The 20,846-nt window shown below is 38.5% G+C and overlaps 1 protein-coding gene across 1 annotated transcript in view; it reads right to left on the bottom strand.

Annotated features, from left to right (window-relative positions):
* Positions 1-7,585: 7,585 nt before the first annotated feature.
* Positions 7,586-20,846, bottom strand: part of LOC144642761 (uncharacterized) — a 45,110-nt gene continuing 31,849 nt past the window's right edge. The window contains exons 20-25 of the mRNA XM_078501819.1: positions 17,645-17,737; positions 12,316-12,524; positions 11,784-11,909; positions 9,654-11,216; positions 8,266-8,644; positions 7,586-7,788 (exon numbers count right to left, since the gene is read on the bottom strand). Of these exons, the coding sequence (XP_078357945.1) occupies positions 7,749-7,788; positions 8,266-8,644; positions 9,654-11,216; positions 11,784-11,909; positions 12,316-12,524; positions 17,645-17,737 (2,410 nt within the window). The 3' untranslated portion in view covers positions 7,586-7,748. The remainder of the gene's footprint in view (positions 7,789-8,265; positions 8,645-9,653; positions 11,217-11,783; positions 11,910-12,315; positions 12,525-17,644; positions 17,738-20,846) is intronic.

The following is a 20,846-nucleotide window of genomic DNA, read 5'->3' as shown; positions in this document are numbered from 1 at the left end:
TATACAACTCGATGTTTGGGTGTCGTCATGATGCTATTTTCAAGAGACTAGTAAATTACATGTAAAATAAAATCAAGAGAGCTGCATGTCCCACGCTTGTGTCATGTAAAATAATTTCTTCACTATTTTTCACCGAGCTTAAAATCTACCATCTTTATTATTATGTACTGCAAACTTGATGAATTCGACATTGCTGATCCTATCAGTATGCAGGATGCCTGTCACTTATCAACCTAGTAAAATGCCCCAGCTCACAGCGAGTCTCACGTAGCTCAGTTGGTTAGAGCGCCCAACCGGTATCTGGGCGGCCATGGGTTCGATTCCCGTCGCGGACTGAGATTTTTTCTTTTTTCCACGCTCATGTCATGTAAAATAAATTTCTTCACTAAGAGAAAAATTATATTTTAAATGTAAACATAGTTACAGTGTACTTCAGAAAACGACTTCTTGATTGAGCTGTCGCTTTCAAATCTTGTTAGATATTTCAAGGGCATTATGAAGTGATCTTTTCAAGAATATGCAGCCAAAACAGTAACAGCAGAAATGAGTGGTAGTTTAAAATTGATATTTTAAATGCTTTGACTGGTAAGAAACCACATGTGACCAAGCTAAAATCTGTTTGGCTGGTTATCATGACCTGCAAGCTGTGTCCAAATATTTTGAGCCCTCAACTACACAGGACTAACATGTAGTTGTCTAATTATATCATAAGATCTTTGGTTGACCTTGAGGGAGATAGTGGAGTTAAAGAGCAATGTAATAATTTTTATTTGGATTGGTAATACTGAAACTGGTGGTACTGTAATTCTAAAGTATTGTAGTTTAAATCGTGATTGTGAGCAATATGCAGTACCAATTTCATTCTTATGTACTGTATGCTGTGTACAGTTAAATAATGTTAATAAGAACAGTTACAGCTATAATTTTAAAATTAGTGAAATATTCTAAAGCTAGATTGTGTTCTATAAATATTCTAAAGGTACCATGCAGCAACCAAATTGTGACTCGTTTGCTCATTTTTTTAACTCAATGAAGAATGGGCAAGCGAGCAAACATGATTCTATGATTCGAACGACACTAAGATTGAGACTCACAAACAATATTCTAGCATCCCAGAATTTTTTTTTTCTGTAAGTGAAGCGAAACCCCCTTAAGAGAAAGGAGAGTCAAAAAGACATGTAAAAGTGTAAAAGGTGCTATCATATTTTTTCTTCTTTTTAATTTTTTTTATTGTCTGGAACAGAGTACCCATTTTGCAATGGGGTCACCCTGTTCGGTGGAAAGACAGAATGTCTCTTCTTTGCTTCCGGTTAGTTTCACTCTGGTTTGCTTGTAGTTAGGTTCACCCCTGTTTGCTCGCAGTTAGCTTTATTCATCCGGTTTGCTTGTGGTTAGCTCTTACTCTCAGTTGCTTGTGGTTAGCCTTTCACTTCAGTTTGGTTGGAGTTAGCTTGGTTTGGGCAATATGCTGTAAACCCTCAGCTATAACCTCTGCCATTTCCATTCAAAATTAAAATATAGGCAAATAGTGAAAATAAAATAAATAAATTAATGAATGAAAATCAACCTTATTCTAAATGTAGATGTTTATCAGTTCCTTTATTCATTAAAAGTTAAGACAAGTGATTTTCTTTCTTTTAAAGCTGGTAAAACAACAACAAAAATGCCTAATTTACCACATGATCTATCTACCCTGACATGCAGCCCCCCCCCCCTTTTTTTTTTCTACATTACGTTACATAATTGCCCGTTTTGCAGCATAAATTTCCATCCAGACTTCTGGATGATAATGCTGTCGGTGGAATTATGTTTTGATTGATTTGGTTTGTTCTATTATTTGGTGTTGCTGTACACTGTACCCGGGAAGGGGGGGGGGGGGGTATGTGCTGCTCAACAGGGTATGCTTTTTGGCTCTTGACTCTGAAACAGAAACAGGGTATACAAATCACCCTTTTCACTCTGGAACAGGGTTGATTTTTCTCCCAGAATCCTGATTTAACACGTTAAACTCCGCTCCTTTCATCGCAAGTCAAGTGAGCTTTTTGTGATATATGCTAGTGTTTTTATTCTAACTTCATATATTTCCATTGTGGATATTGTCTGGAACAGGGTATCCATTTTGCAATGTTTGTCTGAAACAGGGTCGCAAATTCAGCCTTTTTAGTCTCAAGGACATCCCCGTAGTAAATTTTAGGGAGTACCACCGCCCCCCTCCCCCCTCCCAGACACGGTAAAAAGAATAAAAAACAATATTTTTTATTTATAAAAAAAAAAAAATAAATAAAACGAATAAACAATTCTTAGCCGTAAATTGGTACAATGGCACAGACTCAGCAGCACGCCCCCTGTAGTAAATTTAGGGGAGTCCCCTCCCCCCCCCCCCCCCTCGGACATGGTGAAAAAGAATAACCTGGATCAATATTAATATTTATAAAAAAAAGAAACTAAAAATTCTTAACCGTTAAATTGTACAATGGCCAGAATTCAAAGTCAAAATGCAAAATGATCAACTGGGGAGCGCCGCTTTTAGGCTTGCCTAAATCTATATATTAGTATTTGATGAGCTGATCAATTTCAGATATATGCCCACTTGCAATTCTGTCAGGGGGGCACCTTTTGGATCTAGGGGGTGGGGGTACCGGGTGGGCAACATATGGGCCTTATGGCAAAATTTACTGCACCCTTTGGGTTAAAAGCACCAAATTTGGCACAGTGATAGCATTCGATGAGCTGATCCATTTCAGTTATAGGCCTGTATGAAATTCTGACAGGGGGCACCTTTTTAACCCAGGGGGTGGGGTGGGCAACATTTCAGCTTTATGGTGAAATAACTAAACCATTTGGGTTAAAGCACCAAATTTGGCAGAATTATAGTTCTTAACGGGCTGTTGATTTCACCTTTGGGTATATTTGGGTTTCTTTTAGGTTTGCCTTTTTTACCCAAGCGGATGGGGCGGTCTCGTGTTGAGCTTTGTGCTCAAAACACCATTTTTGGCAAGGGTGAACTATTTGATCCTTGAAGAAGGATGAAAATTTTTGAGCAAATTGGTGAAATGATTGGGCACGTTAGGCTAAAAGAATCAAATAGGAATCAAAGAGCTTGACAATTTCATCAATGTACAAGGGGTATTTAACGTTTCTTCAACGGGTATTCAATGTTTCTTCAAAAAATGAAATTGAGGAATGTAAAACACAAGCTAACACAACGACACCCATATTCACTGTTTCCGCCATCAGCTCTCACCATCTTGTTAGACTTCTTTCAAAAAATCTCACCCCACTTTCTTTGTATTCTCACATCAGGTTCAACCCTTCGGGGAATTCCTACCCTGTTTCTGATCCCGGGTGAGGAGACCTTCTCCATCCAAACGAAAGAGAAACTCACATGGGCTATGCGCGGTTTTCATATGTTATTAAAGGAAACCTTCGAGAGATCTTCTTTCTGCACAGAACCGCCAAGAGGCAAAACAAGTGCAACGCGCTTAGCCAATTTCTTACATATGTGGATGTTAACATCCACACATGTACGAAACTTATCCTTGTGTTGTCATGAAAAGACAGACACCAGTCTACTTTTTGCATGCACCGGACTGTGATCATGACAACCAAAACTTTAACAAGTTCAAGTCGTGATTAGAACAATGGACTGAGATATCTCTGATTTATATACTTCAGATCAGTGGATTGCATTGCCTTCAGAGTAAGAAAACAGTTCTTTGCTATATATTAGTGCACAAAACTCTTACATCTCTTGGGAAAGAAACGTCATGAGATTCCCTGAATTATCCAGCTGTAAACCTCAGCATCCAGAAGAAGCGCAAAGGCACTACCTGCGCAGCATCAGGTGGAACACGAATGAGTAAGTAGAAACTCACATGGCATAACAACATTTCCACTAATATCATCGTTATCACTCGCAAATACTGGAAACTTACATGGGATTTTGTATATTTTAGCCGATAAAGGGCTACACTTTTCGGCTAGGTCCCGAAATTGAAATATTCTCTTCAAAATCAAGGCCATTTTTCAACCTTCGTTCGATGCCGATCAGAAATGGTCATTATATCCTTGATTTCGCATTTCCAGAGAAATCGAAAACTTGCTACTTTTTTTAGAAAACTAAAAAATGTTTATAAACATATTAATATAAAAAAATGTCAGTGTTCGATGCGAATAAATATTTGACAGTGGCCCGAAAAATGCCTAGTTTTCTAATTTTCCAGCTGTTGCGGCGGGCCCGAAGGGGAAAAATATTAATTGGCTCCTAACGCGGCCAGAAAATCATTTTCAATCTTTCAGTTGCCAGAATTAAGAGCAAAATTATTTTTTGACCCGAATTTGAGTGGGCTGTCTTCAGAAAGACAGCCTCTTAAATCTTTTTTCAGACCAAAACAAACGTAACCCTGAAGCTGCTGAAGGCATACCAGAAATGCCCATTGCTGAAATTGAACAATCAAGCTCAAATATGTCAACTCAAAGGGCGCAGCAATTCCACCATAAGCTCAAAAGGATACCATTGATTCACCCTAGGCCGAAAAAATACCTCAGAAAAGCATTTTGGACTAGCCCATAGATGTAATGATCATCTCATTTAATTCTATAATCGTGGCAAAAATGGTGCGAACTCAAATGGCCTGACAGTGTAAAAACTCAAACGGAAACCACCACCTCCCGACCCCCTTGGTCCAAAAAAGACAACTTTGAAAGAATTTTGGATATAGTAAACCCATATCTGAAATTGATCACCTCATCAACAAAAGTGTTCAGTAATTCTACCATAAAGTGCAAATGCTACCAACTACCTCTCCCTGCGTCCAAAAGTGTCTTCCTCTGGAAAAATGTCGAATGAGCCCTCAGCTGAAATAGATCAGCTTATCAAATACCATCACTGTGCGAAATTCGGTGCTTGTTACTCAAAGGATGCAGTAAATTTTGCCATAAAGCCCAAATGTCGCCCACCCCACCCCCTGGATCCAAAAGATGTCCCCCTGACAGAATTGCGGATGGGTCTATATCTGAAATCGATCAGCTCATCAAATACTATCACTGTGCCAAATTTGGTGTTTCTTACTCAAAGGATACAGTAAATTTTGCCAAAAAGCTCAAATGCCACCCACCCCCACCCCCTGGGTCCAAAAGATGTCCCCCCTGACGGAATTCCGGATGGGCCTATATCTGAAATTGATCAGCTCGTCGAATACTATCACTGTGCCAAATTTGGTGCTTTAACAAAAATCGCACAATCATTGTACCATATTGCCGGACTAATATGAAAGGTTGCAGAGTTTCCTAGTCCATTATCTGTGTGGCACTTTCCAATGTTAAAAGGAAATAAAGTTGTTAGTTCAATTGCCGCAATGGTACTTACAGCCTTTTTTTCTGGAAGTATTCTCGAGTTTTCTAAGTCCTAACTGCAGGTTGTTGCTGAATGCGTCAAGGTAACTTACGTTTGTTTGCGAACGGCAACATTTACCCATCTGATGCAATTTGTGTCCTAATGTTCTCAAGCTCCCACAAAAGTAATTTTCAGATGAAAAGGCCGTAATAAAAAAAAAAAAAAAAACTATTCATTCTTTCTTTTAACTAGTGGTTGGTACCATGATAAGGCACCGTCAGCTAATCTCTTACTCAGTTTTGTCGCAGTAAACTTAATTTTAAAACAACGGGAAATAAAACAGGATGTGTTTTTGATAACTAAAAGTAAATCAAATCGCTGTATGATTCTCATTTATTTCTGGATAGAACATTTTTTTAGAAAACAATTAAACTTGATGCTGGGTAGGATTCAATTTTCGTGGAAAGTGTTGATTGAGAAGAATAACTCCTAGTTCTTTGATTAATCCCGTAAGGAAAACATTCAATTACATGTGCTCACTGTCAGTCTCTCTTCAAATAATATAGTTTATCTTTAAAAAAGAACGGAACTTTGTTAAAATTTGAGGTGAACGTTAATATTTTTGTGGTCGTTTTCCTTTTACAGTGAAACTCAAACCAATTTAAAACTTAAAAATATCGAAGATCCGAAACCAGGATTCATTATCAAATTGTAATAAAACATTTTTTTAAAAATAATAAGCTTTCGGCAGCCAGTCTACAATATGTGATAAAATAGACCTGAAATTTGAATATAACAAGCGAATGTCTGGTTAAAATTGTTTAAAATTATAAGCTTTCGCAGCCAGTCTGCCGTCTTCGATGGATAAAAAACTATGTGTTAAAATAGACCTAAAATTGGAATTTATAACAAGCAAATGACATATTCGCTTGTTATATTCACATTTTAGGTCTATTTTATCACATCGTGTTTTATCCGTCGAAGACGGCAGACTGGCTGCCGAAAGCTTATAATTTTAAACAATTTTTACCAGAGAACGCCTTACTACAATTTTACAATTTAGAACTGCAAAATAAAACAGCTCGAAAACCCCATTTGTTCGCAATTTGTTCTATGTATCATATTTCCTTAGTTTGCATTAAAAAAAAAACACATTTTTTTCTCCCGTGTTATCGTGGTACAGTGGGATAGAATCAAAGTGTAGTCGAAGTTCACGTAAGCGACCACCTCGGCGGTGAAAACATTTAAGTGGTCGTAACTAGAGCGGGTGTTTACGAGAATGGGCTCTCATAAGTGTCCAAGCAAAAAATAGCAGAGGATGGTCGCTCTCTACAAACATTTGAATATTGTTCATCGTGGTGTAAGAAAGGAATGATAGTTTATTCGTTTATTCGTTTGTCTCGCGATAGAATCGCTTTGAGGTGTTGATCGCGACGTTTCGACTGTAATTCTGCTAGTTTTCTGATCGTAGGTATCCATGCTTCAGGAATTTCTATTCCGCTGTCTCTTTTGATGTTATTAGGATGAAGTCTTATTTGGATAGCCTCTTTGAACCTGCGTGTGTATCGGTGAGGGTCACCGTCGATAAACTTGACTTGATTCCATAAAGGAACCAACGTGCCATAGATAGCGACGCGCAAACAATCGACCTCATCGCCTGACGAAGACTAGCAGTATTGCAGTCGAAACGTCGCGATCAACACCTCAAAGCGATTCTATCGTGAGACAAACGAATAAACGTTCATTCCTATTATTTGCGAGTTTCTTAATTGTGAACCAGTAGATAACAGTTTTAAAAATTGAGTACATGGAGTCGATCAGGAGTTGACTTATTCGATGAAAGCTAATGTTTGTCACTGACGTTTGTATTGCCGTTTGTTACCAAGACGTTTCGGCTAACTCTTATGGTCAATCCATCGAAATAGAACTGACTTTGCCTATTGGTTGTTCATCTTAAAGGAACTGTATTTTTGAAATAAAAAAGTGGGTCCCTGTATTCGTTTAGGTGGAGAAACACTTTGAATAATCCCCATAATTCCGTACAATATCTGCTTTCGAAAACATTACTATTTGAACCGTTAACTTCACGCTTCGAGAGAGCAGAAAAAAATAGGGGTAAGCAAAACGCGAAATATAATCATGGATGTACCACAGGGACTTCAATGAAAAATTTAACAGATGTTTTGTGATTAAGGCACGCAGTTTCCATATTACTTGCGCCACTTCATTGTGGCAGAAACTGAATTTACTTGCTTGTCTTTATTGGCTCAACTCTGAAACATAATACACTGTAGAATCTGGCAACCTTAAACGCAACCTTCTGGCGACACACACACACCCACGTTGCTTTCTTGACAAGCCATTTTATACTAATTTGTGTCTTTCACTCTTTTTATCCCTACTACTGTGCGTTTCAGTGTTTGACAAGGGACGCGCCACTGAAAGACAGAGACCTAGAAGAAAAGAGAGAGTAGAAATTATAAATGATTTTAATTAAGGAATTGCAAATGTTAAACAAAACCCAAGACGACCTAACATTTGTTACGGTATTTTTATTCCTGCCTATGCTTGTTTAGTAATAAAAATACCGTAATAAGAATACAGTGAGTTTTAAAACTCACTGTCGCTTTGTTATTATCCGCCGCTTATCAGAAGCACTCATCTGTGACTTGTTTTTAATCTCCGGATTGAATTTAGATCTGATTATTGTTGAAGGAAACTTTCGTTGCAAGTTAATGTCCTCTTTCTGGAAATTTAAATGACTAAAACTTTGCATTTAAATTATTTGAAATATGTAACAGCAAATGAAGATTAGACAAACATTTTTTAAGAAATCCAAATTTGATTCCAATAGACGTCACTTTTTACTGTCTAATCAAAAATATGGCAGTGCCCGTAATTAATAGTTCGCGTTTGTATATTTTACTCACAAGGATTGCGCATGTGATTCAGTCATCGGCTTACGTACGACGAAATTAACAACTGAAAATGAGCAGAGCTCCGTTTGGGTCTCTTGATGACGTGTTGTGTCGCTGTGATTCTGAATCGGCATCATATTATCTTCACCTTGCTCATCTTCTTCAAGAAGGACATCGATGGCTCCACTGTTTTTCACCTCAATGTGTAGCTCGGGTTTATCAATTTGTCCAGTTTGAAGCTGGTCTGTAAGAACGTTCGCTCCTGCAAAGCCTCGTTTTTCTCCCTGTAAATCGTTAAGAGGCAGAAGCAAACCCAGACAGCATGAAAAGGACCAACGTGGATTTTTGCGCCACACTTGGATATAACTATATAGGGACGTCGCATACTGAGCTGAAAAGATACAAAAAAATAAAGACACAAAAAACAGCGTTATAAGATAAAATGTGCATCGCAAATAATGTCATAATCCAGAGCACAGTTCGTCCTAAAGGCTTAGTTTTGATAATCATTATATACGTCCTCAGTGTTTCATCACTAACAGTGTCTGGATGGGGTTTATAAAAATACTGAGAATCCGTAAAAATTCTAACTGTCAGTTGAGACGTGACGCGTTTTGAAGTTATACACCGAAGATTGCTTTCGAAACTTCGTGGGTTCGTATCCAGTTCCACAATGCGTCTCAACTTGGTTTGGAGGATTCGATCATTCATTTAATTTGCAGCTGAGCTCTGGGCCCTGTAAAAGTAACTGATAGCTTAGAAATTACTTTAAAAAGTAACGGATAACAGACATTCAAGCATCCCCATCCAGAACCTCCGCTAAGGGTTCCAAATAAAGATATGTTACTGTTTGAAACATTCACACTCCAAATGAAATACTTGTACTTCTATTTTAAATGTTCAATAGGTAAATGCAAAGTCTACGTTCGAGCCATGTGGCCCTTTAAGATGAAGCTTTCTCCGGTTTCAGTAGCACGAAGCGACTAGGAGTATTTCTACCCCTTCCTCCACTTCACTTCGAAGTGATGCTAGTCCATCGAAGGGTTACCCCCAGCATTAAATTCGTCGGAGCCCATTTATACACCAGGGTTGAGAGGGGCACTATCAGAGTAAAGTGTATTGCCCAATTGCAAGAACACAACACAATGACCCCTGCCAGCCATCGAAACCGGACCGCTCGATCAGGGGTTCTAGCGCACTAACCATTAGGCCACTGCGCCTTCAGAAAAAATGAATGCTAATTATACTATAAAGCCATCTGCATTAAAGAATAATGAAATATAGCTACCACGTCTTGCATTATATTCTAAAAATGGTGATTTTAATAAGTTTAAACTGAAGAATTTACACCAGGCTATTTACAACCCTTAATTTAAGTAATATTAATACTGCCTTCTTACCAACAAGTAGGCCAATAACCAAGGTATTTGCTCCAAATACCAATATTTTAAATGCCACGGCGTCCTTGTATGTGTCGATAGAGGCTGATATGTTCTCTGCGGGAATTCTGCTTACAGCTCCGATACCCAAGTTAACAACGGTGACGGCCAGTGAAGTCGCCATTAATCTGTTTTCCGTCCCGTCTCGTATAGGCTTAATCCAGGAGAAGAGCATTCCGTACATCCCTGCAATGACCCATGCCAAGCCAATGTAGGACCTGCTTTCTTGGCCAACAAGAATAAGACCAGATGTAAGGATTACTTTACGAGAAGTTTCAACCAATTCCCAATACCACGAGTGGTGTTTGTAGTTTTCAAAAAGAAAACTCAATGCTAAGATTATTTCCATTCCAGAGCCAGTGTTCTGAGAAACTTCGGTGTCTAATGTAACAAGCATTGTTCTTTGTTGTTTCCAAAGAGCGATGAATGAGAAGACAGGTAAGGCAAAGATATAGGCAGTAGAAATGTACGCCACGATGAGCCAATGATTGTACTTTGTACCTTGGCACTGGATGCTGTAATCTGCCTTCAAGTACTTGTTACACAACTCTTCTTTTTCATCTCGGCAAAGTTTGTGGCAAGCTATTGGTAGAACACTAGCTGTCTTGGCACATGTACTCAGGTAAGTCACGTACAAAAAGAAAAACAAATTCCTGAAGACGAGCTCCTTCGCGTGTGATATTTTTCTTAATTTGTCATTGTCCTGCAGGTTTCGACTTCGTAAGATAATTATTTTACGTACTCCATATAAGATTACACACAAGCCAATAACAGCAACATTTATGACCAGCATCACAAATAGACTTCCAAAGGCATCAGCGCGAAAACGCGAGGAGAGGCAGTGAAAAGGTGCTATATGCAGTACATCCATTTGAAGTATTTCGGAATACTTGGCGATACCTTGCAAGGAACCTGGCCATTTTATGTACGAGAACGTTTCTAGTAAGCCATAGGTGACCTGATAAAATCCAATTACGATCTTGACTTTTGACAAAAACATGTCTATTAGGGGGCGTTTTCGTGTCTTGTTATTTCTTTTTTTGCCTGTCCACACCACAATTACCGCGATTATTAAAACAATGACCACGATTATCGACAGCTGCCCCAAAATCCACTTTTTTGACGGACAAACCGCGCACATTTGCAACTGTCTGAAGTATCCTGGGCTGCAAACAGCACAAAGTGGACCTTCGTATCCATTGTTACAGGACGAATCTAAGCCACCTATGCAAGACTCCTCTCGTGGACAATTGTGAGTTGTTGGTATCGAAAAAAGAAGTTGTACGCTGGAGGCATCTAATGATGGCGACGATGTGAGGAGATTCGCAATAAAATCTCTGTAACGATTTGTGTGTGTTACGTTTCGCCATTCCCACCAATAACCAGGTTTTAAAGAGGCGTAATCATCTTGGCATTTTAGTCCACTTTGTCCACATTTGTGGCATTTCTCAAACATATGTGTTCGGTAAAATCCTTCCAAACATTTACAAGCACGGTATCCAGCAAAGAAATCAGTTTCTGTTCCTGTTGGAAATAGACAGTTTTAAGAACAAAAAAGTTTCAGTAACTATATGGTAAGGTCTTCGTTGAGCCAAGTGGCTCATCCCTGGATAAGGTGTTAGTCCGTCGCACGGTTAACCCCCTCTTTAGATCGTACCCATTTAAAAACCTGGGTGAGAGAGGCACAATGAGATTAAAGAGTCTTGCTCAAGATAAGAACACAACACAGTGACCCTGGACAGGGCTTCAACGCGGAGCACTTGATCCGGAGTCCAGCGCGCTAACCATCCATTGACCACCACGTCCACCCCAGAGCTATATTATTTTTTACAATTTTCTAGTGTAGATGCAACCTGCACAGAGCTCAGTCAGGGGGTCTAGACAAAGCACAGGTTCAACGTTACCTTTATAATAAAGCACGATACCAAAACTACCAATAAATAAGATGTATTCGTACAGAACATAAATATAATGCACCCTGTTACAACGAACACATAAGGAATAGAGAAGCTGACATCCATGACATAGAAAGCTATAGAAGTAAATGCCTCAATTTGTTTGATTGATCTATGGTGTCGATAAAATTGTTACCTTCAGGGCAAGACTTGCAATCTTGTTTATTTGTTCCTGGTGCGTTGTCGAATGATACAAAAGAACCATTTGGACATTCCTTACATCTTTTGCCTACATAGCCGACGTCATCAGAGTAAAATCCTCCTAAAAGAAAATAAACAAACATTCATCTATATTGATTTTTTTAGAGATAATAATCAATTTTCGAGGGTAAGTTTAGATTCCTTAGTCACGAGATAACAGTTATACATTTAAACTGTATTTTGGCATTCTTATTCCCCTTGCATGTTTGTTTGTTTGTCTGTTTGCTTGCTTGTTTGCAGCTGTGTGGTTCATGTTTTCTAACATTTTATTTAAGAATGGGTTTGTTTGTTTGTTTTTTTGCTTGTTTTCGTGATAGAGTATAACGGTAATGCGATTCCTTTTGCATTTTTGAAAAACCATCTGGAAAACAAAACAGGTTGTCCCTCCAACTATACCACCAGAAACCGTAACTGATGTCTTCTAATAAAATATAAAAATTGATAGCAAAGAATGCTTTAGAACCTACCTGGAGGGCATTCTATGCATCCATCAGCCCCTTTGGCGGAAGCATTGGAAAATGTACCCAGTGGGCATGGCAGGAAGGCAGCGGGATTCGCAGTCCACTTGGTTATTTCTCTGAAGCCCGAAGCCATAAGAGCGGCAACAAGTGGTTTAGCGGCCTTATAAAAGTGATTTGTAATGTAAATAGCCTCACTTACGGAATTGATAGGATTCCTATGAGAGAGCAATTTGTCTTTTAATAAAGTAACGAAATAACCTGCCTTCTCTGATAATGTTTTTATTTACAAAAAAGGCCCTCATTCCCGTGTTCAGTTCAAACCAATAAATAATGCTGTTCCAAGCAGTCGCAATACGGTTTTTACTTTCCATCAATACTACTTTTTGCTACATCACATGTATTACCTGTTTTACAAAGCGCCTTGCGTAATGGAGTTACGTTCCTACATACATACATACATACATACATACATACAAATTTTATTAACCCATCCCTGATGAGGCTTTTCAGAGTTAAATAAATACATATACTAAAACCTATAAATACATATTGTAAATAAACTATGAATATAATAAAAATCAAAATTAATTAACCTAAGAATTCCGTTAAAAGTAGACGCTTTAAGAATTGTTTAAATTCTCTCTGGGATTGGCAAAGTTTAAGTTCGGGTGTCAGAGAGTTCCAAAGACTAACAACCTGATAGTAAAAGGTTTTCTGTCCACTAGCAGATCTGAATAGTGGGATATCAAGAGCTTGTGCGTTTCTAGTAGAGCGCTTTGACACGTCGGAGCGTTTAATGAACTGCTCAGTCAAGTAACCTGGGGCACTCCCTGTCATGCACTTAAAGCACATGATTGCTTGACGATAGTAAAGTTGGTCTCTGACTGGAAGCCATTGTAAACGCTTCAGTATCGGTGTAATATGATCGAATTTTCTGGCTCCGCTAATGATGCGACACGCAAAGTTCTGAACCGCTTGGAGTTCCTGTATTTCAGATAATTCTAGATATTTCTGTTATTATAGGAAATCATGACAGCATAAAAAAATGGTGATTTCCAAGCATTTTTTGACCACACTTTCTCACCGACTTTAACCCTATTCAGACCGGGCTTTTTTTATCTTTTCAGACGGGGGTGGGGGGGGGGGGGGAATCCGCCACCCTCGGTAACTTTCAGAATATTTAAGCAATCACAATGAAACCTGGAGGATATAAATTATAGTATTTCAACAAATCTATCTTTTGATATACGTCACGTGGGATGATGACGTAACGTCATTTTTTCCAAAACGTCTGAAAAGTAATCAAAATCAATAAAACGGCGCAAAAGGTGAGAACAATTGCATTGAAGTTTATTTTCATTAAGAGGAATACAAAGTTTACAAATTTGGGGAAATATGTCTGTCAAAATGCTGCTGCCATGGTAACATCAAGTTACGAACACAACAACCTATCCTACCAAATTATTGCCAGATAAAGTTTAGATAAACTTACAAAGTTGGGCAGTGTTTGGTTGAATTTTGAAAAGGTTATACGCTTCAAAGTCAGCGCGAGCACTTCCCTCCCCCCCCCCCCCCCGGTCTGGATAGGGTTAAATAAGGCGGGCCAAAGGTTTTCAAGTTTACCCAAATACAATGTGCTTAAAACTCCTATTTTGCTCACTCATACGCCTTCTTAGCTTTTCTGTTTCTTTTGCCTTTTTTCAGCGCGCCTTCAAAAAAATCGATGTTTGTAGCCGAAGTTTGATTTCTATCCCCAAATAAAGGTTATGTCTTCCGTTAAATGTTCAGAGACAATGTTTTTCATGGGTAAAGTTGCCTAACACTTATTTCAGAACAGAACCCGTGACATAGTCCCTTTAATCCAATGACCAGTTGTTCAATGCTGAAATAGCCTTAATATGCGCGACCCAGCCTTTAAGCATGGCTTGTTGATAATGTGTCTACTTTGGATAAAATTTTCTACTTAATATATATATATATATATATATATGTGATCTCTCACGCGAAAACGTTCCTTACGGAATCCGTGTGTTCGGCGAAACGCGCGGCAAGCGAACGGATGAAAAACGGCTCGATGAGCCGTTCTACACGGATACCGAGAACGGCTACACCGATGTACTGTAAATTTTTGTTACACGGATGAAGTTGAACGGCTACACGGATGTAATTTTTTTTCACACGGATGAAGTCGAACGGCTACACGGATGTAATTTTTTGTTACACGGATAAAGTTAAACGGCTACACGGATGTAATTTTTTGTTACACGGATAAAGTTAAACGGCTACACGGATGTAATTTTTTTTCGCACGGATGAAGTCAAACGGCTACACGGATGTAAATTTTCTTCACACGGATGAAGTCGAACGGCTGCACGGATGTAAATTTTCTTCACACGGATGAAGTTGAACGGCAACACGGATGTAAATTTTCTTCACACGGATGATGTTGAACGGCCGCGCGTTTAACTGTCCCGCGCTGCGAAATCATTTCAAAGTCATAGCATCCAAGCAGATTTCTTTCTCTTAGTTTTTCGTTTTTATGCTTCTACGCGCGTCACAAAATTTAGTAAAAGAAGGCCGCCATTGTTTAACTTTCCCACGCTGAGAAATCATTTCAAAGTCAAAGCATTCAAGCAGATTTTTTTCTCTAAGTTTTTCGCTTTTATGCTTCTACGCGCGTCACAAAATTTAGTAAAAGAAGGCCGCCATTGTTTAACTGTCCCGCGCTGCGAAATCATTTCAAAGTAAAAGCATTCAAGCAGATTTTTTCTCTAAGTTTTCGTTTTTATGCTTCTACGCGCGTCACAAAATTAAGTAAAGGAAGGCCGCCATTGTTTAACTGTCCCGCGCTGCGAAGTCATTTCAAAGTCAAAGCATCCAAGCAGATATTTTCTCTAAGTTTTCGTTCTTATGCTTCTAGGCGCGTCACAAAATTTTGTTAAAGAAGGCCGCCGTTGTTTAACTGTCCCGCGCTGCGAAATCATTTCAAAGTCAAAGCATTCAAGCAGATTTTTTCTCTAAGTTTTCGTTTTTATGCTTCTACGCGCGTCACAAAATTTAGTAAAAGAAGGTCGCCATTGTTTAACTGTCCCGCGCTGCGAAATCATTTCAAAGTCAAAGCATCCAAGCAGATTTTTTCTCTTAGTTTTTCGCTTTCACGCTTCTACGCGCGTCACAAAATTAAGTAAAAGAAGGCATTGTTTAACTGTCCCGCGCTGCGAAATCATTTCAAAGTCAAAGCATTCAAGCAGATTTTTTTTCTCTAAGTTTTTCGCTTTTATGCTTCTCCTCGCGTCACAAAATTTAGTAAAAGAAGGCCGCCATTGTTTCTTTTTTATTTCAGCAGGCATGAGTTAAATTTTGCGTGTAATTTTTCCATCGCCTGTGCTCATTTTGTAATTTAATCAAGCGTACGGGCACGATTTCAAAACAAGTGAAATCTTGGGTTGTAGAACGTGTGTTAAGTTAAAGCATAGTTAGGAAGGCGCATTTAATACTTGAGATAAAATTTTACTCATTTGCTTGTAACTTGAAACCCGAGACGTCGCGAAACCACAAAACTTTGATAATTACCGCACCAAGACGCACGGAGCTTTTGAAACCTGTGGATTAAAAAATTTCATTCGAAAAAGAAAAAGGTCGCCGGGATGGAGATGGAGGTTGACCAGACACACTGAAAAAGCAAAGCTGTTCGCTTTTTTCCAGCGAGAGAGCGTGTTCGCAGCAACGGGTCGACAGTGTATTCCAACGTAACACCCCGGCGTAACACGAGGTAATATTATCTTAGATGTCAAATCAGAAGCGCTCGAAATTTGCATTCCGTCAAGAAACGAAACATTTTCTCGGAACTCGTTGAATTGAACTTAGTTTTTAGTCTTAGATAAAATTTTTATCGATGATCGAATGTTATAAAAGCGAAGATATTTCAAGAGCAGAAAAAAAAAACCGTGTCTGTTTAAAACGAGGCCGGTTTGTAAACAACACATTTACTAAGGTGCAGTTTTTAGCTCATGCCATTTGAACGTCTGTCAACTTTCTTGTATGTGTAGCGTGTAGCTTGAGCCGCTTCAAGGGCTGACGAACTTTAAACGGATAGCTTTTGCTGCTCGAGCGGCTAAAAGTTTTCTTTGCATGGAACGGTTGAACGGCTAGTAAATTTCTTCACACGGAACGGCTACACGGCTCGAACGGCTAGTAAATTTCTTCACACGGAACGGCTACACGGCTCGAACGGCTAGTAAATTTCTTCACACGGAACGGCTACACGGCTCGAACGGCAAGTAAATTTCTTCACACGGAACGGCTGCACGGCTCGAACGGCTAGTCAATTTCTTCACACGGAACGGTCACACGGCTCGAACGGCTGACATTTTTTTTTTTTTACACGGAACGGCCACACGGCTCAAACGCCCCTTAATTTATGTTACACGGATAGCTTACACGGCTCAAACGGCATCCCTTCCCGTGCACACGGCTACCGAACGGCAAACGCGCGGCTATCCGTGTCAAAACGGCGAGTCCTAAGGAACGTTTTCGCGTGAGAGGTCACATTTATAAAATGTACTTGATATATTGCAATTTATTTATTTGATTTACAAGGTTCATAAAGAATTTTGTCTTCAAATACTTCTGCACCAGGGGGGGGCGGGGGAGGGGGGAAGTCGGCACTTTTCTTCGACGGCAGAGCGGTGCCGGGTAACGGTGCAGGTCTGTGTCAATCAAGCCGTTTCTAAGAAAGACGTCGCCCAAAGTTTTGCTTTTCTCAGAAATGTTTAAATATCAGTGACTGCATGCGTGTGAAATGCGAATAGTGGCGGTTTTTGCGTTTGATGTTTCACGTCGCAGAGGTTTTTTTTTGCATTTTCAGCCAGATTTCTTACCTGATGTTACACGTCACTAAGAATGTTTTGGTGGCGTGGAAGAACAAGCGAAAAATTTGTCATGGTTGACATTTAACAACGAAAAAATGGTAAATCATTTCAGAATTATTGGAGTTATTTAAATTATTATAATTCGCAAGCCTTACTTTTGCCAGTTTGGTCACCGTTATCACTGTTCCTTGTTTTGATCTCCGGCAAACTTCAAACGAACAAACAAAATGCAAATAGCTATTGTGTCTTGTGTACGGTCAAGACTAAAACATGCGAACTAAAGAAAGAACTTTTTCAAGCTATTTACTATGCCCTTAGCAACCATTCGATAGCTACTGCGCACACTCGGTTGCCCGGGACCGCTATGCCGAATTTTTGTGTAACAAAGAAAGTTTCTCACCCCCCCCCCCCCCCCGTTCTGCACTCAAATGTTATCACGTTTTCTTTTTCTTCGATGTACTTACAGATGTATTGTGACATTTCTTATCATTGTGTAATTTCTGATTCTAAATGATGTGGTATAAGTCAATTTTGCAACAGTTCTATTGACGATCGCCCTAAAAAGAACATTTAAAAACATTAAATCCCATCATAGCAGTATTTTTCGAGTCCATTTCTGATATATGAAGCAGGGGGAGTGGGCCGAGCAGGGGAGGGTAACTCGGTGTGTAGGGCCTTTCTTAGACCCTTACCCTATTTCAGACGTTAGTATGCCATTTATTCCTATTTATTCCTATCCTATATATATATAACTGCGTATCCAACGAAGAATTAATGTCGCTTGTGAGTGAGATCCCGGAGGATACACGATGCCTTGACTCCGTGTATGAATAGATTGGATGAAGAAGGACGTCAGAAGCAAATCACTCACAGGTCCATGTTTAATAAAAATGTATACAAACGTTTCGCCTCTCGGGTGAAGCTAGTTCGATAACAAGATCATATATATATATATATATGTGTCCAAGGTTGTGAAGTCTCAAGAGTACGTAATATAGTGAATAGATTTACAAAAGTGATAATGAAATAGTGCTAATGAAGAAAAAATATAAATAACTTGTCCAAGGTCACAGAAACTAAACAATAGTACATAATTAGTCAAGTAAAAACGTAAAATTACATCATATCCAATGGACTTACAAAAAAGTGCTAATGAAATGAACAAATGGAGCAAAACACAACTAATAACAAATCAAAAGTTACATAATACTCTATAGGTTTACAAAAACTTTAAATGAAAAGAAACAATTACAAAACATTGCAAAGAACTAGTGAATGGTCTTTGAAACAAAAATGCCTAATTCTTAAGCTGAAGGGCGACTAAAAAATTGATCTAAAAAATATTGACCTAAAAATAAGTCAAAACAAATAAGAAAAGAATAATGCAAAGTTATAAGGTGGTACGCAAAATACGACAAAAAGTTATTCTTCTACGTAACAAAATCCTAACTAAAAGACCTTGAATAAAAGCGACAGTGAAAAACAACATTTTTTTAATGGGAAGGAGCCTTTAAACAGAAAAATCTATAATAAAATCTCCGGCCGAAGCCCCTGAGTAGATCAAATTACGCAAAAATAACAAAATCCTAAAGAAAGGCCTTTGAACGAATGCAGAATTTACTATCGTCATATTGATACTATATATAAAATTAAAATTAAAAATGAAAATCTAAAAATCACGAAACGGAATTAGTCAAAGGCTAAACATAAAAAGTTTTCAATTAAACCTAATCCTATGTTTTGAATTAAATTCAGATCTTTTATTAAGGCCCTGAGGTTGCAGGGTTCTAAGTTGTGAGCACCAGAACGCTTCTCTTGTGAGTAAGCGTTTATCAATTTGACCGTCACTTTCATTAACAACTTTTTCGATCACAATGAATTCAAAGTCAGACATTTGATGTTCAATTCTATTGTAATGCACGGCTAATTCGCACTTGGTCTTATTTGCAAGCATTGCCGACTTGTGATTACGAAATCTGACCTTGAATTCATTGGATGTGGAGCATACATACTGAATTTTACATTTTATACAGGTAGCTAAATAAATAATTATTACGTTTTTCGATTTACAGTTAAGATGTTGCCTGATGCTATCAAAACGATCCGTACATGTGCTAAAAAATACCTTATCTTCCTTTAAAAAATTCTTACATAGATCACATTTCTTGCTACACTTGAAACATCCTCTGACAGAATTATCCCTATTACTATAATTGAATCCCTTGGGTCCCGCTAGAAGCTCCTTGATGTTTTTTGCCCGTCTATAAGACGGATTAATTGACTTTTTTGGGAAGATTGGTGCCAGAGTAGGTGAATCATAAATGAGATGGCTATATGATTTGATAATTTGGCCGATATTTGGCAGATGTGGGTTAAAATTGACCACCAACGGGAAAATACCTTTTTTCTCCCTCAATTTAGGTGTAAGGAGGTCCTCCCTGGGTGTATCTTTGGCCTTTTGAAATTGTTGTTTAACTTTAGAAGGGCGGTGACCCCGATCGACAAGGTAGTTCTGATATTCTTTGCTACGTTCTTCGAATTTCTCGATTGTGGAACAATTTCTGCGAACCCTTGTAGCAACACCAAATGGGATAGCTTTGGTACAATGAGATGGGTGGGCACTGTTGTGCAGTAAATAAATATGATGGTCCGTAGGTTTGGAGTAGATATCGGTCTGAATAAACCCATCAACTAAAAGGAGGGTGAGATCCAAAACATTCAGTGAATTTTCGGATGATACCATAGTAAATTTAATGGTTGGGTACAATGAATTAATGAAATCAGTAAATTCATTCAACTTGGTGTTTCCCTGGGTCCAAAGATCAAAAATGTCATCCCGATACCTCCACCATAATTTAGGTTTGATCTCCCCAGATTTTGCCTTTTGATCAATAATTCCCATAGCTAAGTCAGCATAGCTACACGCGTTCTTAGCGGGGCCCATTGCGGTGCCATGAATTTGCAAAAAATGTTGTTCCTGAAAGTGGGAATTGTTGTGCTCTAAACAGATCTTAACAGCTTCAACAATGCATTCAGTAGATGGAAATTGAATTTTCCGTGAGTTAATAATAAATGCTGTTTCTGATGCTCTTAACTCACGGGAAATTCAATTTCCATCTACTTGTGGATGGTAATCTTTGCGGTTATAAAATGAAATAAAATTAAACTGAAATTTTATTTCAATTTTAGGCCCGTGGTTCTAATTGAAGTCTTTTTTTCCAGGAGGTGTTATTACAAATACATTGGAATTGAGATCGACGACACACTTACCTGACAAAATAGTAAAAAGTGTATTCAGGGATCAGCAATATGTCAGCATAAACACTCAATATAAATGCAGTCTATAAATCTCTAGCACGATGTCATTACGTAAACTTGCGAGAAAGGAAACGCAAACCACAACGGCAAGGCACCATGAACGTCGATAATTGAACAGAACTATGGGTCTGCACGTGTGCTACAATCTCTTCTTCATTTTCTGCTCTTCTTTGCAAAAACGACAACGCCAATATCCAAATTTTGGGTGAGAACCACAAGCCTCAAAAATTTTGATATTAGAACGCTATATTACTGATTTTGTTTTTCTAAAGATTTAACAATGCAACAGACAAACTGAATGATATTGTATTATCGAGGATTCAAAAGTAAAATACAAATTTATTTTTA

The sequence above is a fragment of the Oculina patagonica genome, chromosome 2, assembly GCF_052425735.1.
Source record: "Oculina patagonica isolate OP01 chromosome 2, crgOcupat, whole genome shotgun sequence".
Taxonomy (NCBI): domain Eukaryota; kingdom Metazoa; phylum Cnidaria; class Anthozoa; order Scleractinia; family Oculinidae; genus Oculina; species Oculina patagonica.
Note: the sequence above shows the minus strand (reverse complement) of the source record. Positions and strands in the feature narration are given on the sequence as shown.